This window comes from Thalassophryne amazonica, chromosome 10, assembly GCF_902500255.1.
Source record: "Thalassophryne amazonica chromosome 10, fThaAma1.1, whole genome shotgun sequence".
NCBI classification, from domain to species: domain Eukaryota; kingdom Metazoa; phylum Chordata; class Actinopteri; order Batrachoidiformes; family Batrachoididae; genus Thalassophryne; species Thalassophryne amazonica.
In genome coordinates, this window is record NC_047112.1 from 100261316 (window position 1) to 100288320 (window position 27005).

The window sequence follows — 27005 nt, forward strand, 5'->3', positions numbered from 1 at the left end:
TTATACTGGCAGGTGATACGATGCTTTATATAATATCTACTCAGTCTGTTACATTTCTCATCAGGTCTTTGCATGGGGGGACAATGACCATGGGCAGCAGGGGAATGGCACCACCACAGTCAACAGGAAGCCCACTCTGGTTCAAGGTTTGGAGGGACAGAAGATCACTCGAGTCGCTTGTGGTTCCTCCCATAGTGTGGCATGGACAACAGTGGATGTGACTACACCCTCTGTTCATGAGCCAGTCCTTTTCCAGACAGCCAGGGACTCCCTCGGGGCATCCTATTTAGGTAATCATCTATCTCTTTAAGCAGAGCAACTAGCTCAGTGGTAGACCCAGTATGTAGACCCGGGTTTGAATCCTGCTCATGCCACCTGTCTGTGTTCTTGGACAAGGCACTATCTGCATTGTCTCAATCCACCCAGCTGTGAGTGCACGTCAGTTTTGGCTGGCAAGTAAGCTGCAATGAACTGGCGTCCTGTCCAGGAGGAGTCAGGAACTGTAGTCCATCAGAAACTGGAGAAGAGCACCAACCCACTGGACCCCAGACCCAATAAGGACTTACTATCTTTTTAAAACCTATTAAGGATATTGTGATCTGTAGTGAGAGTAGAGAGCAGGTTGAGACAAGCCTGGAGAGGTGGAGATATGCTCTGGGGAGATGGGAAAGTCAGCTGGAGTGAAACTGAATGTGTGTGAATGAGAGGCAGCCCGGTAGAATAGTGCTGTTGCAAGGAGTAGAGGTGGTTAAGGTACTGTAGATGAACACTGAGCACAAAGTCTTCAGGTCACAAAAGTAGTGCAATGTATGAAAACGATTTTAAAATATTGTATAATTAACATATGAACTCTGCAATGCAGTAACAACACCTGCTGGGAACTACTCAGCAGAAATCTGGAACATTCCAAAAAGCATACATGTTAAATATTATTACTTACCTGTCTGTTGGGTGGCTTCTCTTTTAGATTACTGTATTTTCCGGAGTATAAGTCACACTTGTCAAAATAAATGCCTCTTGAAGAGGAAGAAAACATACAAGTTGCACCATTTTCTGTGTTATAAGATCTTTAATTTGGGATTTTTTTTTTAGTTTTTTGCATTGTTGTAGTGTATTTTTTTATTACTGGCATTTATTCTTTTAGGAGAGTTTATTTTGTTTAGTGCTTTGATTCTTAAGAAAGTTCTATATAAACAGTCATCCTAATTACTATTATTAATACTAAAAGTATATATTTTTGGTATATAAGTCACACCGGAGTATAAGTCATAGGGCCTCCTGAACTAGTAAAAAAAAAAACAGTGATTTACACTCCAGAATATATGGTAACTCCTTTTTGGATGAATACACTCGGTGATGAAAACTGTCGAAAAAAAGTGCATTGCTACTTTTGGGGGGTGGGTGGGGTATAGCAGGATTGCTGTGCTGTTGCTGAAGAAAATAATCCCTCCTTTTTTTTTTTTGCTACAGCAATTTCTTTGTCTCTAAAATTGAATAAAAATAGTTTTTGTTCAGGTTAGAACCATTCTTGTATAGTTTGATCTTTCACTGGTGCATTTCAGTGAGGATCTCTAACAGACACTGCGGGCAGAGAGAGAAAACGCACCGTATGACATTCGCCAACCACTAGGATTGGCTGGGAGTCATATATCTTCTGGAGGAGAGATGGATTTTACAATTGAAAATTTGTAGTTTCATGAAGTGGTCGAACAAAAACTCTGATGTTCAGTTGCTGATCTGATAATCGAAATAAGACCAAAAACATGTCAATTGAACCCAGAGGGTTAAGTTGTAGCGGACATTCACCATACCCAGTTATCATATGTGGTTGGTGTGTTCTGTGCTGTACATTTAACAATGCGAGAAGGTGCATGTTGCACACATCAGTATGTGTCTCATTCAAAGTTACAGAGACGTGGTCCTTTTGATGTTTTCACGTCAGGAATGCTGTTTTTGATGGGCGGTGCCAAGCTTTGTTACGAAGTGTGTGAGTTTTTGAACCTGAATCTAAAAATGAAAAATAGGCTGTTGCGTTCTCGATGTGCTAAATTTCTGTTCATCGCAATTTCCACATTGGTGACCACTGTTGTTTGTCTTTTCGACGTTTTTAAAGGACATTCCGACGTGATTATGAAGGCGAACGCTGTGTCTTTGAAGCTTCCTGACTTTTGGGAGTTCTCGGCTTCAGCTTGGTTCACTCAGATAGTGGGGCAGTTTGAGAGATTACCGTGGAAGACACGAAATAGTATTCTGTCGTGTCTAGGGTTGGGTATCGAGAACTGGTTCTTTTCGAGTATCGTTAAGAAATGATTCGATCCACTGATATCAATAGCCTTTTTGCTTAATGATTCCCTATCGGTCCTTCAGAGCAGCCGTTGTTTTTTGAGTGTGTTTGTCAGGAAAATGATCATTCCTCTACATCAGGGGTGGGCAATCATATGCCATAAAAGGCCGAGACATTGCAGATTTTCCTTGCTACCAGTCACCTTCGCAGGTGATTTCATTAATGTTCAGGTGTCTCAGCGAGTGATTTCATTGATGACCAGGTGTTTATGTGCAGGGGAGAAGCTCATCAGCAACCCACCCGGTGAGGTGATTGGTTGCAAGGAAAACCTGCAGTGTCTCGGCCCTCGTTGCCCACCCCTGCTCTACATTGATTGCAGACCCTGCAGCGGTTCTGTAATCAACCGTTTCTGCAGTGTGACTTCAGTTTGAAGCGTGAATCAGTGAAGCAATGCTTCAATCCACTGGTTTGTTGGTTCTTTGATTCGCTGTTCTTCAGAAGCAGTAAATCCGCTTCTTAACCCCTCTCAAAGCCATTAAAATATCATGAGTCACTTGTGTGTATTAAAGTCACTAAATGGGACTCTTGTTTTGTTGTAGTCAAGAAACTAGAATTGTCCTCCATTCCGTTGGCACAGCTCCAAACGTTGCGTGGCTCTCAGCCAAGACAGAGTCCAATCGGAATTAATAACTTTAAACCGCTTTAAATAAAATGACATCTCTTTACAAACGTTGAAATACAGACAATAAACTACAATTGACTAAAACATTTTTAACCTCCCAAAATGAGACGTCCTGCATTCGTGCAGCACAGCCAGCTGCAAGAGCTCAACTCAGAGGTATGGAAAGACATTCATGCCAATAATGTCTGAAAGGAAATGCTTTTGACAAAAACTACAGATTTTATTTCTGTTTATGTCCAGAGATCACGGATCCACCATGTAGAGTTTATTATGTCCAGAGTTTAAGGATCCACTAACCAATTTCACATTTATTTACTTTAAGGCTCAATAAAATGTTGTTCAGTTTCAATTTAATCAGCTTATAAAGTGCCAAATCACAACAAAAGCTGTCTCAAGGCACCTCACATAGAACAGTTCAACATAAAAAACTAAAAATAAATAAATAAAAATTAAAAAATTCTAATACATAGTTAAAAACAAGTAAAAGAATAAAACGGATAACAAAATAAAAACTATTCATAAGAAAGAGAAAAAAAAAATAGGTTTTAAGTCTTGACTTAAAAATGTCCATGGACTCCAACTGCCTCATGGTCGCAGGAGGACCATTCCACAGAGCGGGTGCATGATAAGAAAAAGCTCTGTGACCCGCTGACATAGAAAACCTGCAAAGCCTACTTTTAGTACACAAAAATTCACAAGAGGTATCGATAAGGAATCGGATCGATAAGCGTAATCGATAATGGTATTGATAGATAAAATCTTAATGATACCCATCCCTAGTCATGTCAGTCCTTGGAAGTTCTGCAGTGACAGGAGTGGTTTATCTCCTGAAAAATCCCCCTGCAGTGGACAGATATGTAGCTCTCAAGGCTCACCTGCGAGACACATTTGAACTTTCTGATGAGAGAGCTAGCAGACGATTTTCTCTGCACGGCTCAGGGAACAGCAAACCCTCTGAGTTTATAGACAGGATGTTATATCTCCTAGGGGAGCACAGACTTGATTTCCTCTTTGTCCACCTCTTCTTACAGCAGCTCTCTCCTCAGGTGCGTGCAGCTTTGGCCAACACCACCATCGCTGACTGCCACACTCTGGCAGAGGAAACAGACAGGTTTTTTTCTGGCTGGTCAACACCATAGCATGACTGCTGCCACGTTCACCCCTGCCCACTCTGACATGACCACCCCAGCTCATGCCTTTCACGTAGCTGTGACGCAACACTTCTGGCAACTGTTTAGCCTTGGCAGCATTCTGATCCCGGTCTGGATTTCTACCACACTACATTTGGATCCAGAGACAAGCATTGTCGTTTACCTTGCAGCTTCAGCAGGAAGGGAAACGTCAGGGCCGGGACTCAGTAGTGGGCATGAGCATCGAACACACCGGCAGATTGCTGTTCTTCTAGGACACCATTTCTGAGCGTCATTTCTTGTGTGACATTGGTGTGCAAAGGAGCATTCTGCCCGCTTCAAGACTGAACATCCTAGCGGATGGGTTTGACCACCCCCAGAAACCTCCAATGGCAGCCCCATAAGCACTTATGGCACCCGACATGTTGGTGGCCAAGAGGTTTAGCTGGGATTTCATCATAGGTAAAGTTGTTGTCCCCTCTTGGGTGCGGGTTTCCTGTGCGCTTCACTACTGGTGGATGTCAAAAGGCGTCACTTGATTGACTCTACCACTTTTTGTTCATACGGCTGCATCCTCAGTAGTGTGGACTGTGTACTCCATGAGACTGTCTAGCGTGTTGTCACATGCTGACGTGTTTCACTGCCTGCTCAGGAAATTTCCTGCACTCACACAGATGACCTTTTCATCATCTACTGCCAAGCACGGAGTAGAGCGCCACATTGCCACCACAGGCTGACCTGTCTACTCCCAGCAAGGTGCCTTGACCAGCCAAGCTCGCCATTGCCAGAGCTGAGTTTGACAACATGAAACGTCTTGGCATTATCTGTCACTCCAACACCCGGTGGGTGTCACTCCTCCACATTATTCCCAAGCTCGGCAGCGGGTGGTGCCCCTGTTTTGATTGCCGCAGACTTAACAATGTTACGATGCCAAACTGCAACCCCGTGCCCCAAATCCAGGATTTTTCAGTGCACTTGGCGCTTGAGGTCATCTTTTCTAAGGTGGACCTTGTCCATGGATACCACCAAGTACCTGTCCACCTGCTGCACATCCCCAAAACAGCAGTGATCACTCCTTTCAGGCTGCTTGAGTTCCTCAGAATGCAGTTTGGTCTAAAGAATGCCACCCAGACATTCCAGCGCCTCATGGACTCTCTGCTATGTGACCTGCCTTTCCTGTTTGTATACCTGGATGACATCCATCAGGAGGCCAGTACCTCCCAAATGGCGCATGTGTCCCACCTGTAGATACTTTTCGAACTCTTCAGCCTGCATGGACTGTTCATCAATCCACCTAAGTGCCAGTTTGATTTGATCAGCATAGTATAGTACTTTTGACCTGGAGCTGCTTTCCCTCCACCTCGCTGTTCGACACTTCTGTTCACTGCTGGAGGGTAGCAGTTTATGGCTTTCGTCGATCACAAACCACAGACTTTTGCCATGGCTAAAGTGTCCGAGCATGGTTTGCCTGCCAACAGTGATGGCTCTCTTACATCTCAGAGTTCACCACAGACATGGAGCATGTTGTGGGTAAGACCAACTTCATCGCGGACTGCCTCTCTTGAGCTGTTGCGGCCACTGCCCACCTTGGACTCCATCCACATGGCGGCTGATCAGGCCACTGGCCCAGATGTGCAGTCACTCAGGTTTGCTGCCACTGGACTGCAATTGACAGATCGTGTTCGGTGAGGACGGCACCATGCTGCTTTGCAGAATCTATAGTGGACAGCCACAGCCCGTTATCCTCGCTGCATGGAAGTGATGCATTTATGGTGCTGTGCACGGCCTTTCTCACCCGAGTAGAAAACCATTCCAAAAGTTGGTGGCAGCCAAGTTTGTCTGGCATAGGCTCAAGGAGGACGTGACGGACTGGGCAGACTCTTGTGGAGAGTGTTGGCACTCAGAGATTCACTGCCACTCCAAAGCTCACCTGACACACTTTCCCGTGCCTGAGCGGAGATTTGTCCATGTTAATGTAGTCCTCGTGCGTCCCTTATCTTCCTCCCTGGATTTCACACACCTCCTCACCATGGTGGATAGGACCACTCAGTGGCTGGAAGCTGTTCCGTTGACGGCTGCAACAACTACTGAAATGGTCTGATTTGGCAGTCCATCGGACCTCTCTTCTGACAGGCTCATAGTTGACGTCTGAGCTCTGGAATGCCATTGCAGACCACCTAGGTGTGAAGCTCCACCGCACCATCGCATATCACCCCTAGGCTGATGGATTGTGTGAGTGCTTTCATCACTCTACGAAGGCCTATCTGCGGGCCAGCCTAACAGACAGCGGTTGGGTGCACAGACTCCTGTGAGTCATGCTGGGCGAACTGCCCCTAAGGAGGACCTCCAGTCCTTGTTGGCGGAATTGGTCTATGGCCAACCACTGCAGGTCCTAGGAGATTTCATTCTCAACGCCACTGCCTCCTGGTCAGCTGACCACCAATGGAGTGTGCTTCAGGACAAGGTTAGGCTTTTCACGCCCGTGCCTGCTTCACAGCATGGCCTTCTGCTCTCCTTCACTCTCTTACATCTGTATTCAGCAGAAAATGTCTTTATTCATCAAGATGCACACTGGGGACTGCTGTAGTCTCTCTATGATGGCCCGTTCCGCGTATTGCGGAGGGGGGACAAAAACTTTGTGATCGAGATGGGCGGGCAAGCCAAGCACATTTCAGTGGACTGCCTCAAGCCAGCCCACCTGGATCTGGATAGACCCATGGGGCTTGACCGTCTTCCTCAACGGGGCGACTTCCTACTCAGCCCAGGCCCCCACAGGGGAGGCCTAGGACTTCCTTGATCCAGCCCTACAACGTAGTGCCTCCGGTGCAGAGGAGTCATTGCAGCCGGGTTATTCACCCGCCTCCTTGATAATATTTGCTGTTTTCACTTATGGTGAATTGTCGGGGGACATATGTAGTGGACATAATTCAATATGTGATAGATATTATGGACATAATTCACCATACCTAGTTATCATTTGTGGTTAGTGTGTTCTGTATTGTGCATTAAACAGTGCACTGGGGGGGGGGGGGGGGTGCTGCACACATCAATTTTCCCTTTGTTGTTTTCTAACTGGAATCTAAAAATAAATGAAAAGCTGTTGCATTGTCGACGTGGGTGTTAAGTGGCCCCTCACTTTTGTGAGGTTTTACTAACAGTTTCCCCCACTTGAATGGGCAGCTTGCTTCAGAAGGTTGAACTGGATGTCACTCAATGACCGAGACTTAACTCTCCATTTCTTCCATTTCTTTCCTTTTATTTTGAAAAGCCATCAAGTTCAAGCACAGGTGAAAAACCTTTAAATAGAAACACAAATAGAAAACAAAGAAACTGTAAACCATGAAACCATAATCAGTGAACATAACCCAAAATATAAAATACATTTTTTAGTAGTTTAAAATTCATCTTAAAAATAAGTAGAAAATACCCAAATCTAAAGTACCCCAAATAATAATAATCGCTGTTCAATAATGATTTAACCTTACAACTTCAACAGGTTTCAACTTCTGTAAATACACATCACATTACTTTACCCTCTAAACTTTTAAACTCTTTTAAAGTACACTTTCAAATGATTGAAAAGTAGTAGACACATCACAAATCAACGCTCACTGGCTCCTCTTTGCTTGAAAGAAGCTTTAGTCCTGCAGTCTTCTTTTTTCCAAGCCCAAACACTCCAGATATTTCTCTTATGCACTGCTTACTCCCCAGTGTGTTGTGACTGACTGCATCCAAACTCCCTTGATCACCTGATCATGTCCACCTGGTGCAATCAACCAGCTGTCTTTAGGCTGGAAGACACACCCAGGCCTGAAGCACTCGGGCAGAGAGGGCATGGCCTGCAGCTCAGCTCAACAGTGGGAAATTGTCTCATCTTTTTCCATCCATCGCAGTTTCCACAAATGTAATTTAACTTGCGTCTAACCTGTTTTTCCTCACCCTACAATTGAGAGTGGTCTTATATGAAAGCTGCCCTGCTCCATGTTGTAGATCTAAATACTAGAAAATAAAACTTGACTTCATTAGGCCTGCCTCCATATAGCATTTTTTTCCTCTGTTAAAACCTAAACCTCTGTGATATACAAATTAATTGGCCTTGTTTTTCCAATACTTCAGCTGGGCTCGTGTTGAGATTTGTCCCATCAGTGACAATATTTGTCCTTGTGTTGTTGTACACTACAGGTGTCCAGTCAGACAGCGACTCTTCATCAGTGAGCAGCAGGATGAATGGGCAGAACAGTGTCAAGCCGAATCGACCTTCCCTGGCCAAGATTCTCCTTAGTCTGGATGGCAACCTCGCCAAACAGCAGGGTCTTTCTCATGTTCTGTCAGCCCTCCAAATAATGTATGCCAGGTATGTTGATTCCAGACTTTTAAAGAACTAGTCCTCGTGGTCCATGAGATTAAAATGTTGACCATTTAACTGTGATTGGCTAATAGGAGTATGAATCAGTATCCCAGTTTGATTCCAATTAATGGGGTCATAATTTGTTTCAAAATTGATTTTTGATTGTAAATTAATTCCGTACATAGAGCAAGTAATTTCAGTACCTACTCAAGTGTGATGCAGTATACTAAGAAAGGTGGCATGACAAATTCTGCCATGAAAGCAAAGTGTGTCTATGATTATGTAGTTTTATATTTGAGAGGCAATGTAAACTAAAGCAAATCTATGAATATGGTACAGATGAGGGCAAAATTATTAGCCCCTATGAAACTTAAGGTTTTGTTCAAGATTTTTCCAAGTGCTTTAACAGAGAAGAAGTTTTCAACACAGCTTTTCTAAACATCCTCCTTTTATTTTGGATGCTTGCGTTATTGTATTTTGCACACAGAAACAAAATTATTTCACAAAAACCAAAAGCTACCAGGGTTGAATTTATTAGGCCCCGACACTAATTAATAGTCAATTGTACAACCCCTGGCAAAAATTATGGAATCACCGGCCTCGGAGGATGTTCATTCAGTTATTTAATTTTGTAGAAAAAAAGCAGATCACAGACATGACACAAAACTAAAGTCATTTCAAATGGCAACTTTCTGGCTTTAAGAAACACTATAAGAAATCAGGAAAAAAAATTGTGGCAGTCAGTAACGGTTACTTTTTTAGACCAAGCAGAGGGGAAAAAAATATGGAATCACTCAATTCTGAGGAAAAAATTATGGAATCATGAAAAACAAAAGAACGCTTCAACACATCACTAGTATTTTGTTGCACCACCTTTGGCTTTTATAACAGCTTGCAGTCACTGAGGCATGGACTTAATGAGTGACAAACAGTACTCTTCATCCATCTGGCTCCAGCTTTCTCTGATTGCTGTTGCCAGATCAGCTTTGCCGGTTGGAGCCTTGTCATGGACCATTTTCTTCAACTTTCAAAGATTTTCATTTGGATTTAGATCCGGACTATTTGCAGGCTATGACATTGACCCTATGTGTCTTTTTGCAAGGAATGTTTTCACAGTTTTTGCTCTATGGCAAGATGCATTATCATCTTGAAAAATGATTTCATCACCCCCAAACATCCTTTCAATTGATGGGATAAGAAAAGTGTCCAAAATATCAACGGAAACTTGTGCATTTAGTGATGATGTAATGACAGCCATCTCCCCATTGCCTTTACCTGACATGCAGCCCCATATCATCAGTGACTGTGGAAATTTACATGTTCTCTTCAGGCAGTCATCTTTATAAATCTCATTGGAACGGCACCAAACAAAAGTTCCAGCATCATCACCTTGCCCAATGCAGATTCGAGATTCATCACTGAATATGACTTTCATCCAGTCATCCACAGTCTACAATTGCTTTTCCTTAGCCCATTGTAACCTTGTTTTTTTCTGTTTAGGTGTTAATGATGGCTTTCGTTTAGCTTTTCTGTATGTAAATCCCATTTCCTTTAGGTGGTTTCTTACAGTTCAGTCACAGACATTGACTCCAGTTTCCTCCCATTTGTTCCTCATTTGTTTTGTTGTGCATTTTCGATTTTTGAGACATATTGCTTTAAGTTTTCTGTCTTGACGCTTTGATGTCTTCCTTGATCTACCAGTATGTTTGCCTTTAACAACCTTCCCATGTTGTTTGTATTTGGTCCAGAGTTTAGACACAGCTGACTGTGAACAACCAACACCTTTTGCAACATTGCGTGATGATTTACCCTCTTTTAAGAGTTTGATAATCCTCTCCTTTGTTTCAATTGACATCTCTCGTGTTGGAGCCATGATTCATGTCAGTCCACTTGGTGCAACAGCTCTCCAAGGTGTGATCACTCCTTTTTAGATGCAGACTAATGAGCAGATCTGATTTGATGCAGGTGTTAGTTTTGGGGATGAAAATTTACAGGGTGATTCCATAATTTATTCCTCAGAATTGAGTGAGTCCATATTTTTTTCCCTCTGCTTGGTCTAAAAAAGTAACCGTTACTGACTGCCACAATTTTTTTTCTTGATTTCTTATAGTGTTTCTTAAAGCCAGAAAGTTGCCATTTGAAATGACTTTAGTTTTGTGTCATGTCTGTGATCTGCTTTTTTTCTACAAAATTAAACAACTGAATGAACATCCTCCGAGGCTGGTGATTCCATAATTATTGCCAGGGGTTGTATATTGTTTTTGCTGGGTAACAGCCATGTCTCCTCAGGAATTCTAGCCCATTCTTCTTTGGCAAATCTCTCAAGCTTCTCCAGATTTGATGGTCTTCTGGCATGGACCTTGGTCTTCAGTTCACCCTACATATTTTCAATGGGATTCATGTCAGGTCTTTGTGCAGGCCACTCAGTAACACTTAGTTATGTCTTGTGGAGATCGCTGTCCACCAAGAATGACATATGTTTTGGATCATTGTCGTGTTGTAAGACAAAGTGCCGACCCAAACCCAGTTTTGCTGCTGGCTGCTTGAGGTTTTCTTTGAGAATCTTCAGATATCCTTCTTTTTTCATGATTCAATGGACTGCATTTGTGTAGCGCTTGTCCATCTGCATCAGATGCTCAAAGCGCTTTACAATTGTGCCTCACATTCATCCATTCCCACAGACACACTCACACGCCGATGTCAGGGTGCTACCATGCAAGGCACTCACTACACACCAGGAGCAACGCGGGGATTAAGGGCCTTGCTCAAGGGCCCTAAGTGATTTTCCGGTCAGGCTGAGGTTTGCACCGAGGATCCTCCAATCTGAAGCCCAATGCCTAATGTCTAGACCATTCCTTCCACCTTGACAAGATTCGCAGTTCCAGACGCACTGGGAATCCCCATCTCCACAGCATAATACTCTCACTGCTGTGTTACACTGTGGGGATGGTGTTTTTTGGGTTAAGGTCTCTTCCTTCTTTCTCCAAACATAAGCAATGTCTCTATGGTCAAAGAGCTCTAGTTTCAGCTCATTTGAGCAAAGGACATGCTTACAGTATGCATAATCTTTCTTCAGGTTGTGCTTAGCATTCTTTAGTCTGGCTTAAGTTTTTCTTGGTGTGCAACCTCACAGTCCATACCTGTGCAAGGCTCTAGTGATTGTCTTCTTTAAGACTACAATTCTCAACTTGGCTAAGTCATTCACTAGTGTCTTGTCAGTTGATCTGGGGACTTTAGACACATCTCTTACTAGTTTTCTTTCCAGAGTCTTTGAAATATTTTGCTTCCTCTCTCTGCCAGGCTTGTTATATATGGTGTAGCACTCTGAGTTTAGTACCTTCTGTTAAGGTTGGCCATCTGTAGTGAATGGCAGAAAAATGCGTTCAGCCTCCAAAGTGAATCTTCTCTCACAGTAATTTATCTTTGTGGATGTGTCCTCATTTCTCCAGGGATGCAGTTGTTGGTGCTTTGATGCCAGCCAGCATGATACTGCCAGCAGAGTGCCCTTCCAGCTCACCTGTTCCCCCATCAGACTCATCATCTTCAGCCAGTCTGAGTGATGAGGAAGGCCCTCCTGTCCCTCTTGAAGCAGAGGAACGGATCAGTCCTAATCCCTGGCAAGACAGGAAGGGAGAGGTAATGATTATAATAATATAAACTAAGTGTGTGTTTATGGACGCTTTAATTTTTCATTTACAAACACTGACTCTGGATGATCCACCGGAATTACTTTGTGCACTTCAGTGACTGGTTTCAAAGTATACGGCATTCACAACAAACGGTTACGGAGACGTCCGAAAACAAAGTACTCATGAGTACTTGAGTGTTTCCGAGTACTAAACATTGTACATAGAAGTTTCCCAGCGTGAGCTTCAATAGAATGTAGCTGATAACGTTAAGAACAGAGGCACAGATTAATTCCACTGTTGACATAAGTGTGATGTCGTATTATGATGACTTCTTTTTAAGTGATAACTGTTTATTTGATGGAGTCACGGTAAAATCTGCAGCTCCAAGAAGGTTGATGTGCACCTTCAGCCATGAGTCATAAACGCAGCCTGTCAATAACAATCTCTGCTCCAGGATCAGTTTTGTGCACGATTATGGGTGTTGTTATCAATAAAATAAAAATAAAAAAACATCTGCTGCCGGGGGAAAACAAGTGTCTCCTCAGCTGCACTGCGTGCCTGCGCTCTCTGTAAATCCGAACCATCACTTTCGAACGGCAGCTCAGAAGCCTCGTTTTTGCAGGTTCACTTCTTTCTGTTTGTCAGTCATTGGGATGTTTCTGTTTTGCTAATAAGGGCATCACAAAAAGGCAGAGAATTGAGAGTGAAACGTTTTCCGGAAAGGCACCTGCTAACTGTCAGAGTGAGAAGAATAAAATACATCAGAGATCACTAATTACTAGCACGTGTGCAAAGATACTTACAATTGTGAGTACTTTTATGTTGTCTTACTAACTGGGACTTTAAAAAATGTGAGACGTGTCCTTTAATGCACATGTTTTCCGTAAGGGCCAGCTGTGTAGATGCAACAGTCAGAGAAAATTTGGGTACGTCTTAAACACCAGAAACATCTAGCAGTCTCTGATATATTTGGGGCAGTAACCAGGTTATCTGCTGCTTCCTTCTGAATTTTTAGTGTATTGTTTCTGAGAAAGTTATTAAGTTCAGGGAAAACAGTGAAAGCTCTTGCTTGTTGATATTTGTCCTTTTCACAAGGTTCAGATCTCCATCCCTAGAAGATGACACCTGTCACAGAGCAAAGCTGCCCCTCCACCACAAAAAAATAAAATAACAAGAGCAATCAGATTTCTGATGTCCGCTAATTCGGATCACTGTCGAAATTTAATGGAGTCTTCCTTGTCCTAATATCTATTTGTGGTGCAAATTTGGTGAGAATCTGTGAAGTAGTTTTGAAGTAATCCTTCAAATACTATATAAAGTGAAACTTTATTCAGAATCCGGATCCAGATCACCTCCAAAATTGAATGTAGTCTTCCATGGCCTAATATGTATCTGTTGAAAATTTTGTCTAAATCCATGCGTAGTTTTGACATAATCCTGCAAACAGTAACCCTTCAAAGCCTGTATAAAGTGAAACTTGATCCAGAATCCGGATACGGATCAACTCCAACATTTAATGGGTTCTTTCTTGGCCTAATATCTATCTGTGGTGAAAATTTCGTCAAAATCTGTGTAGTAGTTTTGACGTAATCCTTCTAACAGACAGACAGACAAATATACGCAGGTGATTTTATTACGTCCTTGGTGGATGTAATAATAATTTTTGTCACTACACCAAGAGTCTTTACCTGGCAGGTCTAAAACAACAATCTTCAAGCACGCAAGGTCAGGCAATCAGCAAATGAGCTTTCAAAGTTGGTCTGTAACAAGATCTGGTTAATTAGAGCAAAGTTTAGATAATGGGGGGTTGTTTGAGCAGGTGACCTGCTGTGCAGAATTTCTGTGCTCAGTTGACTGCTGCACTTGAGTAAATTCATACGTCTGAGATAGCTAAATTGCTTGAGCTTTGGCTCAATCATCTCACCCCTACTACAGTGTCATTGTAAAGCCCTTTTAGCATCTGCTTCAAATGAAAACCTCAGATTGAAAGTGTATTTTAAAAACATTTACTAGAAACTACCGCAAATGACCCATTTTTCCAAACTTTTGTCAAGGATTGCCCTGAAGTTATGACACACCATTGGTAACACTAGCATTTTATCCCTTTTTGATTCTATAAATATGTTTCTGTAGATGGAACACACTATAAAGGAGAACTGTTGTGTTTACACACTTTTGACAGTCCACCAGAAGTTGGCATACCATCAGACCCCAATAATACAGCATTTCCACCTTATTCTTTTCTATCGTACAGTTCAGTTACCCTTGGTATACACTCCTAATAGTTTAAACCCCCATTGCTTTAAAATCTGTTAGCAATCACTTGGTTTCCAGATATTTCCAGAATGTCGCATTGAAGTGTGCGTCTGTAAAACGATGACATGTCTGTGTCTGAGAGCAGGCTCCCTCTACAGAGGATGCAGTTACACCATCATCAGCTGTGACTCCATCTGCCTCTGGTGCATCTTCTCGTCCTTTCATTCCTGTCACTGATGACCCCGGTGCAGCCAGCATCATAGCCGAGACCATGACCAAGACAAAAGAGGTTATTGTCTAATAATAACCAGAACATGTGAAATTGTGAAACTGTTAATATCGGCCATATTAAGTGGTGAATATGCATTTATTTTCAGGACTCTGAGAACCAGAGCAAAGTTGTGGGTCCAGAGCCTCAGTACCTGGATGAGTTCACAAGTCTGCTTGTTCCTGATGATACACGAGTAATGGTGGACCTCCTCAAACTGGCAGTTTCATGTCGCTCTGGAGAAAAGGGCAAAGAAGTGCTGTCGGCTGTGCTGTCTGGCATGGGCACAGCTTATCCACAGGTAATATACTATATTTGATTCCTTATGTCCTCATGCCTTATGGGCCTTTCACACACAGTGCAGCGGTCGATCATTTTGCTGCATTCGCTTGCATTGGACGCGGCAACAATGCATCTGGACCGAGGCGGAGATTTCTACGTCACTATCTGGCTTTCCAAGACTCACGTAAACAACCCATACAATTGCCATCATGGATTTGCGAGAAAAAAAGAAGCACTCTGTCTGCCACTCACAACCACAATATTAAGAGAAAAAAGCAGAAGAATGAGTGACTGACATCACCCTGCTGGGAGAAGCTTTTTTCAGCGACTGCTTGAAGTGAGGCTGGGTAGACCTGAAGCAGCCGAGCAGAGCTGAAGTGGCCGGTGTTCAGGCTAGAGACCCAGTCAGAGAAAGAGACAGCAGCCAGTGTTATCAAGCAGACACACTCAATCCGAAATTCTTCACTTTTGGATATATATATACACACACCCAGTTTAAGCAACAGAGCTTCTGCAAATTTGTCTGAGGTGAGTGACTAATCTGAAAATGAAAGGTGACGTATTGCACCCCTGAACAGTTAAGATTTATCAGCTAATGGTTAGCTTAGCCTTTAGCCTTTCGCTGCAGAATCACTCAGTTGAGGTGAGTGAATGTTTTATATTTGTAAATTATTTGGTCTATTTTTACTTTTGCCAAATAAATCTACACAATAGTGTTTTTTATTATGTGTTACTGTTGTGACTACAAGAACATTCTCAAGTCTATATAACAATTAAAAAAGTCTATCTATAATCAGACCTTAAAGAAAATAGCACAGTGCTGTTTCTTTAAGAAATTTTAAGAAATATATTTCTTCACTTGTAGTGCAGCAGATAACTGAAACAATCCTGCAAATGGTGATAGAAGCAATAAATTTGGGACAAATACTTCTTAGACTTTACTCTTTTGAAAAAACTGATTGGCCATTTGAAATTTCAATAGATGCCCAGGTAGGGGTCAATTGAAGAATTTCACAGGGGTCAAAATTAAAAGATGCTCCAATCATATTGAAAACTACACCACATTATTTGTCTGGGGATAAAGATTCCAAAAAAGTATAGTTTGGACTGTCTGTGAATGAATGTTATGGGGTTAATCAGAAGAAGTTTATTGCCATTGCCAATGAACAGGATTCACGGACTAGGAATTTGCTTTGATATAATGGTGCAACATTAAGCAGAAAGCCATATAAAATGCTAAGATAAAATATAAAATATGTGCTAAAATAAGATAAAATATGAAAGGCTGTGTGCGACAGAAAAACAGTGCAGTGGGAGGAATGCAATTAAAAACCAAAGTACATTTGTCTAAAGTGACCTGTGATAAAATGATAAAGTGACAGAGTTAAGGTTAAGGTGACTGAGTTATGAGGTGTTCATGAGTCTAACGGCAGAGGGGAAGAAACTGTTCTTATGGCGGGAGGTTCTGGTCCGGATGGACCGTAGCCTCCTGCCCGAGGGGAGTGGTTCGAATAGACCATGTGCAGGGTGAGAAGGGTCAGCTGTGATCCAACCTGCTCGGCCCAGAGTCCTGGAGATGTGCAGGTCGTGGAGAGATGGAAGGCTACAGCCGATCACCTTCTCAGCAGAGGCTACAATGTGCTGCAGTCTGTGTCTGTCCCTGGCTGTGGCCCCGGCGTACCACACCGTGATGGAGGAGCAGAGGATGGACTCGATGATGGCCGTGTAGAACTGCACCATCAGCTGGACAGGCAGCTTGGCCATCTTCAGCTGCTGCAGGAAGTACATCCTCTGCTGGGCCTTCTTGATGAGGGAGCTGATGGTTGACTCCCACTTGAGGTCCTGGGTGATGGTGGTGCCGAGGAAGCGGTGACAGTCCACAGTGGTGATGGGGCTGTTGGTGAGGGGGGTGGGGGGGCTGTGGCTTTCCTGAAGTCCACGATCATCTCCACTGTTTTCTTTTAAAACAGCAAGAATGGTGACAAAGGTCAATTTCAGTTTGTACAGGGGTCGAAAGTTGCTCTATTTTTGGTCAAATATGGTGCAAATTATTGGTTGAGCTAATAGGATTAATATTTGGGATAGTTTTGACTGTGTTGAATGTTTGGTCTGCAAAGGTCAAACAATGTTGACTACCTTTGGATTCTATGACATGTGACATATCTTAACCCATAACATGGTCACTAAGCATGACACATGGTGCAAACATTTCCTTTTTCAAACCCTATTAACTCAACCAATAAATTGCATCACTTTTAACCAAAATTAGAGTAACTTTAACTTTTGAGCTCTGTACAAACTGAAATTGACCTATGTCACAATTCTTGCTGTTTTTACCCCATAACTCCAAAACATTCAGTCACTGATAGTCCAAACTATACTTTTTTGAAATCTTTGTGATCAGACAAATAATATGGTATAGTTTTCAATATGATTGGAGCATCTTTTAATTTTGACCCCTGTGTAATTCTTCAATTGACCCCTACCTGGCAGCCAACTGAACATTCAAATGGCCAATCGTTTTTTTCAAGAGTAATGTCTAAGGTGTATTTGTGCTGAATTTGGTGTGTCTGTCATCATTTGCATGATTCCTCTGTAAATATTCTGTTATCTGCTGCACTGTTGTCCCATATCAGGAACATTTCAACAATTCCTGTGCAGAGAACCTTGTAAATCCAGATACACACACTGCAGTCATTGTTACATCATCTCCTGTTGTGTTTATAATAAATACTTATATTTATATATGGTGTCTTTTTTTCTAGTTGAAATGTAGATATCAATGAATGAATCTACCAGACTTATAATCTTACACATTTCTTTTCATGCTGTTTAATGTCTAAAACTAAATGTCCAAGGTTCATTATCATGTTAATCAAGAATCCATCTTATCTGAAACAACAGCAACGGTTTTAATTTACAGATGGACAAAGCTTTATAAAGAATCTCTCTTTTTATTACTTAATATTTTGATTACAAGCTTTCCAATTTAAGAATTTTTTTTTCCAGCTTCAAAGTGTACAGCAATCAGAAAATAATCTTGAGGTAGAAAAAAAACCCACTGTATAAATGAGCAGTTCTGATGTTCCTCTGGCACACATTTCTGCACTCTGTCCTCTTCTGTGTTTGGCCTGATGCCTTGTTACTATTTGACGCATGAAGCTATGTCACAACGTGTAGTGGTAAAAGTTGGATTAGGTTGAACTTTGACCGCAGCAGTCTGACGACAAGCGGCAGTTCTCGCTTATGGTGGAGTGTCGTGCAAGCTCAGTTTTTGCCACATTGCACTGTGACACTTTTCATTGAAAATAATGGGTTTTAAAGTGATGTGCAACACGTTTACACGCTCTGTGTGAAAGGCCCTTAACGCTTCATAGGCTTTTATAATTTTTTTCCATTTCTTGTCACATTGGTTTGCAGGTTGCAGATATGCTGCTTGAGTTGTGTGTCACTGAGTTGGAGGACGTTGCCACAGATTCACAGAGCGGCCGTCTGTCATCTCAACCAGTTGTTGTTGAGAGCAGCCACCCATACACAGATGACACTTCCACCAGTGGCACTGTTAAGATCCCGGGTAATATTACACTGCTGCACAAACCTTTCGCTTGATTATTCGCCTTCACTTAAAGTTGTAGGCATTATATAGTCATTGAAACTTTAAAGTTGATATTTCAGGGTTTTGTTGGACTTCAGTGACTGCTCTCTTGAATGTGAACAGACAAAACCTGCCCTTATTTTGGTAGGTGCTGAAGGTCTGAGGATAGAGTTTGATCGGCAGTCTTCCACAGAGAGACGCCACGACCCACTGACAGTCATGGATGGGGCTAACAGGATCGTATCTGTTAGATCAGGTGATGAGAATTGAACCATTAAACCTAAACAATGAACCAGAAATTAATGTTGAAGCATGTCACTTCTGTATTTCAGGTCGGGAGTGGTCAGATTGGTCCAGTGAATTGAGGATCCCAGGAGATGAGCTCAAATGGAAATTCACTAGTGATGGCTCAGTCAACGGCTGGGGCTGGCGCTTCACTGTGTACCCCATTATGCCTGCTGCTGGTGAGCCATTTCATATACCATGTTTTTACAAATTTTGGAAAAACTACAACTTGCACAGCAGTGCAACATGTATACCAAAAAATCATGCTGCTGCTGTTGTGATTATTGACTATTTATATAGGGTTTCCCATGAATCAAAGCATAAAACAAAATAAACTCCAATAATAAAATAATGAATGCCAATATTAAAAGTACACTACAACAATGCACAAAAATCCCAAAATGTGTTGATTTAAAAAAGCAGCAACACAAGATCAGATAGGATTCACATTTTTGTTGTACTGTTTCCAACGCTGTGACCCAATAATCCATGTCCATCTGATTGTTTTGCCCAAACTGTGTCAAATAACATCCAGTATTTTGTCCATTGCATGTTTATTTGTCCATCTTACTCATTTATGGAATTCTATAGTCCTTATATTGTACCACATGCTGTAATGTTCACAGGGCTTCCTGAATAAGTCCACTGTTCACTCCATGCTGCTTCAGGTCAGCAATTTGTGTCCTTCTGACTGTTTCTCTGTCCAGACCACGTCGAACAACATCCAATATGTCATTTGTCTGTCATGCTTATATTTGGAATTTAAGCATCCTTATATTAAGAAACAGCTTTTGCTTGTTGTGTCCAAGGAATAATTCAGGAGTGAATTCCAGTTGCCAGCCAAGACAAGTATATACGAGGGCTGTCAATAAAGTAATGGTCCTTTTTATTTTTTTCAAAAACTATATGGATTTCATTCATATGTTTTTACGTCAGACATGCTTGAACCCTCGTGCGCATGCGTGAGTTTTTCCACGCCTGTCGGTGACGTCATTCGCCTGTGAGCACTCCTTGTGGGAGGAGTCGTCCAGCCCCTCGTCGGAATTCCTTTGTCTGAGAAGTTGCTGAGAGACTGGCGCGTTGTTTGATCAAAATTTTTTCTAAACCTGTGAGACACATCGAAGTGGACACGGTTCGAAAAATTAAGCTGGTTTTCAGTGAAAATTTTAACGGCTGATGAGAGATTTTGAGGTGATTCTGTCGCTTTAAGGACTTCCCACGGTGCGAGACGTTGCTCAGCGCTCTCAGCCGCCGTCGTCAGCCTGTTCAAGCTGAAAACCTCCACATTTCAGGCTCTATTGATCCAGGACGTCGTGAGAGAACAGAGACGTTTCAGAAGAAGTCGGTTTCAGCATTTTATCCGGATATTCCACTGTTAAAGGAGATTTTTTTAATGAAAGACGTGCGGGCGGATTGCGACGCTCCGCCACAGGAAAAACACCTCTGTTGAAAGCCTTAAGGACAAGTTGGAACATGTCCTGCTGTTAAACAATTTCTCATATACTCACTCCACTGAAAGCCATCAAAAGCCGCCTGGATTTTACAAATGGTTATCAACACGGAGGTGTTTTTCCTGTGCCGCCGCACCGCGTCGGCTACAACCCCTGGCAAAAATTATGGAATCACTGGCCTCGGAGGATGTTCATTCAGTTGTTTAATTTTGTAGAAAAAAAGCAGATCACAGACATGACACAAAACTAAAGTCATTTCAAATGGCAACTTTCTGGCTTTAAGAAACACTATAAGAAATCAGGAAAAAAAAATTGTGGCAGTCAGTAACGGTTACTTTTTTAGACCAAGCAGAGGGATAAAAATATGGAATCACTCAATTCTGAGGAAAAAATTATGGAATCATGAAAAACAAAAAAACGCTCCAACACATCACTAGTATTTTGTTGCACCACCTCTGGCTTTTATAACAGCTTGCAGTCTCTGAGGCATGGACTTAATGAGTGACAAACAGTACTCTTCATCAATCTGGCTCCAACTTTCTCTGATTGCTGTTGCCAGATCAGCTTTGCAGGTTGGAGCCTTGTCATGGACCATTTTCTTCAACTTCCACCAAAGATTTTCAATTGGATTAAGATCCGGACTATTTGCAGGCCATGACATTGACCCTATGTGTCTTTTTGCAAGGAATGTTTTCACAGTTTTCACTCTATGGCAAGATGCATTATCATCTTGAAAAATGATTTCATCATCCCCAAACATCCTTTCAATTGATGGGATAAGAAAAGTGTCCAAAATATCAACGTAAACTTGTGCATTTATTGATGATGTAATGACAGCCATCTCCCCAGTCCCTTTACCTGACATGCAACCCCATATCATCAATGACTGTGGAAATTTACATGTTCTCTTCAGGCAGTCATCTTTATAAATCTCATTGGAACGGCACCAAACAAAAGTTCCTGCATCATCACCTTGGCCAATGCAGATTAGAGATTCATCACTGAATATGACTTTCATCCAGTCATCCACAGTCCACAATTACTTTTCCTTAGCCCATTGTAACCTTGTTTTTTTCTGTTTAGGTGTTAATGATGGCTTTCTTTAGCTTTTCTGTATGTAAATCCCATTTCCTTTAGGTGGTTTCTTACAGTTCGGTCACAGATGTTGACTCCAGTTTCCTCCCATTCGTTCCTCATTTGTTTTGTTGTGCATTTTCGACTTTTGAGACATATTGCTTTAAGTTTTCTGTCTTGACGCTTTGATGTCTTCCTTGATCTACCAGTATGTTTGCCTTTAACAACCTTCCCATGTTGTTTGTATTTGGTCCAGAGTTTAGACACAGCTGACTGTGAACAACCAACATCTTTTGCAACATTGCGTGATGATTTACCCTCTTTTAAGAGTTTGATAATCCTCTCCTTTGTTTCAATTGACATCTCTCGTGTTGAAGCCATGATTCATGTCAGTCCACTTGGTGCAACAGCTCTCCAACATGTGATCACTCCTTTTTAGATGCAGTCTAACGAGCAGATCTGATTTGATGCAGGTGTTAGTTTTGGGGATGATAATTTACAGGGTGAGTCTATAATTTTTTCCTCAGAATTGAGTGAGTCCATATTTTTTTCCCTCTGCTTGGTCTAAAAAAGTAACCGTTATTGACTTTCCTGATTTCTTATAGTGTTTCTTAAAGCCAGAAAGTTGCCATTTGAAATGACTTTAGTTTTGTGTCATGTCTGTGATCTGCTTTTTTTCTACAAAATTAAACAACTGAATGAACATCCTCCGAGGCCGGTGATTCCATAATTTTTGCCAGGGGTTGTATATGAGAATTTTGTCAAAAAGTTGGGTTATAGGAATTTTCTGTCACTTTCTGGAGGAACATAGATACTAGCAAATGTAACCAAGACATTATCCAGTTTTCCATTGACTAAAATGTACCTGCCTTCCTTATCTCTTTCTTCCTTAATCAAATCAAAATTCAAAGAATTAGGTGGTGGCCAAGTGGTTAATGCACTTGGTTTCAGTTCAGAAGGTTCCGGGTTCAAATCCCACCCCTGCCACATTTCTCCATGTAATGTGGAGTTGCGTCAGGAAGGGCATCCGGCGTAAAACGTGTGCCAATTCAACATGCAGATCCACCTTGGATTTGCTGTGGCGACCCCAAGTGCAAACAAGGGAGCAGCCGAAGGGACTTACTAGACACCATAATGGCTTCTCCTCTTCTCCTACTATTTTTATAAGAGCTATAAAAAGAATTTAAAAATCCAAACCTCTTCAGCTTATTATGTTCTTCTTTAGACAAATGCGTTTCCTGGAGCATTATCATTTATCTTTTTTTCTTTTTTTTTAACTTTGCCAACACTTTACTTCTCTTAATTGGATTTCCTTGGACATTTACATTCATGGATGTTATCTTTAAGCTATCTGACTTTGTCATATACATCACATCTAAACACAAGCTGTTTAATGTAGGTCTCCCCCAGGGTAGAACACAGAACAATAACATCAATGACTATTATACAAAAGAAACACAAGATTTCCGAAAAAGGAGGGAGAAATCCTTTTCCCCCTGAGTGATCCAGTTGGAAGGTCAAGGTGTAATCCTCTGTTTAGACAGAGCCCGCGATTAGAGATGGTTATTAATTCTGCCATAAGAACTTTCACCATCCTATAAGTCCAACAACCTAAGTATAACATGCTTGGGATCACTCATCCTGATGGTAGACACATAATGGGTCAAAATTGGATTGAAGGGCAGCTGGCAGTCATTTCACCCCACGAGGTCTCAGATCCTACACAAAACCGCAAGATCACAGAGAGACGACCTTCACTCCGAGATGTCCTCCATGTTATATTATATGTGTATATTTTATATATATGTGTGTGTGTGTGTGTGTGTGTCTGTGTGTGTGTTATTATAACGGATTACCAGTGCTCGCCACAGCCGACAAACGACCACGGAGACACCCTCAAATAAGAAACTCAGGCGCTCTCCTCTGTGATCTCCCTCTGGAACTCCCGCTGTTTCTCTCTTGTTCTCTGTGCTGGAGAGGAGTTATACCCTTGGCGGTCTTGTCTTCATTCCCAGCCGAGAAGTTTCGAAAGACTCAGAGCCGGATTAGACTCTCTCCCTCACCCGTGGCTTATCCACTTTATATCCCCGTTGTTGTAACTCTTGCCATCCCGCCTCCGCTCTGCTGTATGTCTTGTCTCCAGTGTCCCAGTGGATCCTCATGTTTGGGAACGTATTGCTTTCTCCTTCAAAGCTCTCTTGATTGTGTTGTACTCCCTGCGTTTTTGACAGTCTCAACCTTGTAGTCGTGGTCAAAGTAGATCACGTGGTTGTTGTGCAGTATTTTGCCCCTCCCTCAGTACCAATTCCTTAGTTGTGAACTCCTGGAATTTGATAATAATGGGCCTTGGTGGATCTTCAGGTAGAGGTTTCCACATTAGGGAGTGGTGAGCCCGTTGAGTTTTCAGCTCTAAGTCCTGCAGCAGCCGTAGCTCCCGTTTAAGGAGAGCAGTAATGAAATGAGCCACTGAACTTTCCTCCTCCCCCTCTGCCACTCCAAAGATGCGAATATTATTTCTCCTGGATCTGGATTCCAGTTCCGTCACTTTGGCTTGTAAAATCTTCTGTTGCGTGACAGAGGAGGAGAGAATCTCATTTACCTCTGCTGCCCAGTCCTCCATTCGCCCCACTCTGGCCTCCACTTCATTAACGCAGCTGGATAGCCTCTGAATTTCCGTCATGAAGTTATTTAGTTTAACGTTAATTTCTTGCCTTGATTGGTTGCTTTCTTGCCGCAGCGAGTCATTTCCCTCAGTGCGATCAGCTTTAATCACTGTTATCAAAACACTTGAGTTCATACTCGTTTCAACCCTTGGTGCTTCTTCTGTGTCGCTGCTAGCACGCCACTCATCTGCATTGCTAGTGTTAGACTTAGCTTTCTTCACTGAGCTGCCTTTATCTTGATTTTTAGGTGTTTTTTTTTTTTTTTTTGACCCCTCGTCAGTCTCTTCCCACTCACTGAGTGTATGTTCCACTCAAAACTTAGCCTGCAATTTCTCATTGGGGAGTTCAGTGTTTTTGTCAGGAGAGCGGTCCCAGGTGCGTCTGATTACTCCATGAGCTTGACCGAGCTATGAGTCTTTCAACTTGAAGCGCAAAGCGGCTGGCTGTGCCACAAGAGGATCCATTCACAGCAGAGACTCGAACCATCAGCTCCAGACGCAATGAACAGATTACACCTGCAGCAGACGGTGTCGGTCACGGATCAGTACAGCAGAGACGCGAACCATCGTGGACTTTTCTTCTGCCAGGACAACAGATTAAATTATTTTCACACGTTTTCATCAAAATGAAGAGGATCTCACTGAAATGGACAGGTAAGAGTATATTATTTTCTCCTTGTGCGAATGGTTTTAATATTTAATAATGTGTTATGCTATTGAAGAAGGAAACAATATGTATTTAAAAATAGCTGATATTGTCAGTCCATCATGACATTCTTCAGATTTGAATGTAGCTTTTTCATAAATAAAAAAAATCCACACCATCACCAAAACTATTTTTTTAATCAGTTGATTAGACCAAAGAGCTGGCAAAAAAGTATCATCTCCTGCCGAAATCGCCTGCATTATTTATTTATTTTATAATGACCATTCTGTGTTCTGAACTCTGCCAATATCATCACTGTTGTCAGACTGAAGGTTTTCCTCCAAGTTTCCTCTCCCTCATTGTCATCTAAATAAGGCTAATGATAAAGCTGTGTCCCCCACAGCTTATTCAGACACACGTTCATGCTGGACTTAAAAAAAATAAAAATAAAAAAATCGACCGAAAACAGCTCGACCTTCACCCTGTTTACAATTGATTTGGGCTTTTATCAGCAGATGGCGTTCCAGTGATGACGTAGCAACAATATGGCCGCGGCTGAGGGCTGAAAAAGAGCGCAGGCTTCAGACAGCTGTTGTTTATCCCTCACCTGCACACTTATCAACATTTATTGTTTAGGATTTTTTTTAAATATCAACATTTCATCATTTTTAGTGATTATTTGTGCACATTTTTTGGTGTCACCTACACTTTAAACAGGTTTTACAGGTGATGTTTGTGCAAAAATCAATATCATATCCCTAAACTGCTGCATATTCAAATGCCCACAGTTTTTGACAATGAACCTTTGTTGTGTCTTTTTTCAGGTCCCAAAGACTTGTTGTCTGATCGTTGTATCTTGTCCTGCCCCTCAATGGACTTGGTCACCTGTTTGCTGGACTTTAGGCTCAATTTTGCCTCCAACAGGAGCATCGTCCCTCGTCTAGCAGCTTCCCTTGCTGCTTGTGCTCAGCTTAGTGCACTTGGTATGACCGTGTTAGGACTTCATCATACCAGAATGTCAAAGGCAAAATTCAGTGCTTGTTGTCTGAAGTGCATTTCATACATTTCTGTTTACAGTGAGTTCCCTGTTTTTCTTTTTCAGCTGCTGGACACAGAATGTGGGCTTTGCAGAGATTACGAAAGCTTCTGACTACAGAATATGGCCAGTCCATTAACATAAACAGGCTGCTGGGGGACAGTGAAGGCGAAGCTCGCTCTATGGTCAGTCCTGTCTGAATTCGCACATACATTTGTGGTACACACTGAATTACTGATATAGGCTGCGCTGGCGCATTTCCCGTCGGTGATCCACAGGTTCTAGATTGGATGGTGTTTATAAAATAGGTAGCTGACATTTTTCAAGGGTGGTAATAAATTATGTAAAATTTCTATCATGATTTTAACTGAAAGTGTAAGAAATTAAAACGGTTACGTTTTGTGAATAATTGTATTTATTATTTGACACATTTAGTTGACGTCGTGGTTTACAACTGGCAAGGTTGAGATATTTCCTTTGTTCAGAACTTGTCTGGTTACCAGGAGCTGATTAATGGTGATATCAATGTCCATTGGTCACTGTTTTTTTTTTTTTTTTTTTTTAACCTAATATCTCTGATTTCTCCAAAAGGTATTAGTAATATCAATTTTCCATTTTCGCGATGTTCATCCTTCACCCAAAGTCCATAAGTATACCAAACAGAAAATGTCAGTTTTCCCCAGTTTCTCCATGATCGAAGGTGCAGGCACGCAGGTATACACGTACACAGAGATCACTTCGCTTTTAATATATAGATGTGCGCTGTATAAAGTGGTGCAATTTATAGCATTTTAATTTTAACCTGTTCGTGCATGTGGATATAATTTTCTTTTTGCTTTCCAGTTTACTTTAACTGATTTCCCCCAAAAAACAAACAAACCCAGTCCAGCACATAAAGTTGTGGATATACGTTTCCATGCACTACCAGTCAAAAGTTTGGAAACACTTTCCCATTCAACTGAATGGGACCCAACAGATATCTGACTTATAGTTGGCCCAGGAGGGAGGATATTTGTTGGGTTCCTCTTATACATATCCTGAAGATTATTGATGCTTCACTTCCATCAACTGGCAGGCAGTATAAACTTCCATGTGACATTGAAAAGTAAATCAATGTATTGTCCAAATTTTTCAAGTACATAGTGTACTATGTACTTGAAAAATACTTGAAAAACTTGAAAAATACTATGTACTTGAAAAGTGGCACGGTGGCTTAAGCCCCTTTCACACCAGGGCCCATGTAGAATGGCGTATTTCGGCGTACAGTCTGCACTGAGTTATGCAGCTCTGTGCTGAGTTTTTGCTCCACTACACAGCAGTATTCTGAGCGGTACGTGACGAGGATGCCAAAAATTAGACATTTACTTTTTTCTGCGC

General features: G+C 41.9%; 1 protein-coding gene across 1 annotated transcript in view; it reads left to right on the forward strand.

The window, feature by feature from the left end:
• LOC117518171 (E3 ubiquitin-protein ligase HERC2-like) overlaps positions 1–27005 on the forward strand; it is a 248382-nt gene that overhangs the window by 158922 nt on the left and 62455 nt on the right. Inside the window, exons 60-69 of the mRNA XM_034179230.1 lie at positions 65–290; positions 8279–8450; positions 11894–12080; positions 14475–14618; positions 14707–14898; positions 18300–18453; positions 18623–18730; positions 18807–18938; positions 25417–25575; positions 25695–25813. Of these exons, the coding sequence (XP_034035121.1) occupies positions 65–290; positions 8279–8450; positions 11894–12080; positions 14475–14618; positions 14707–14898; positions 18300–18453; positions 18623–18730; positions 18807–18938; positions 25417–25575; positions 25695–25813 (1593 nt within the window). The remainder of the gene's footprint in view (positions 1–64; positions 291–8278; positions 8451–11893; positions 12081–14474; positions 14619–14706; positions 14899–18299; positions 18454–18622; positions 18731–18806; positions 18939–25416; positions 25576–25694; positions 25814–27005) is intronic.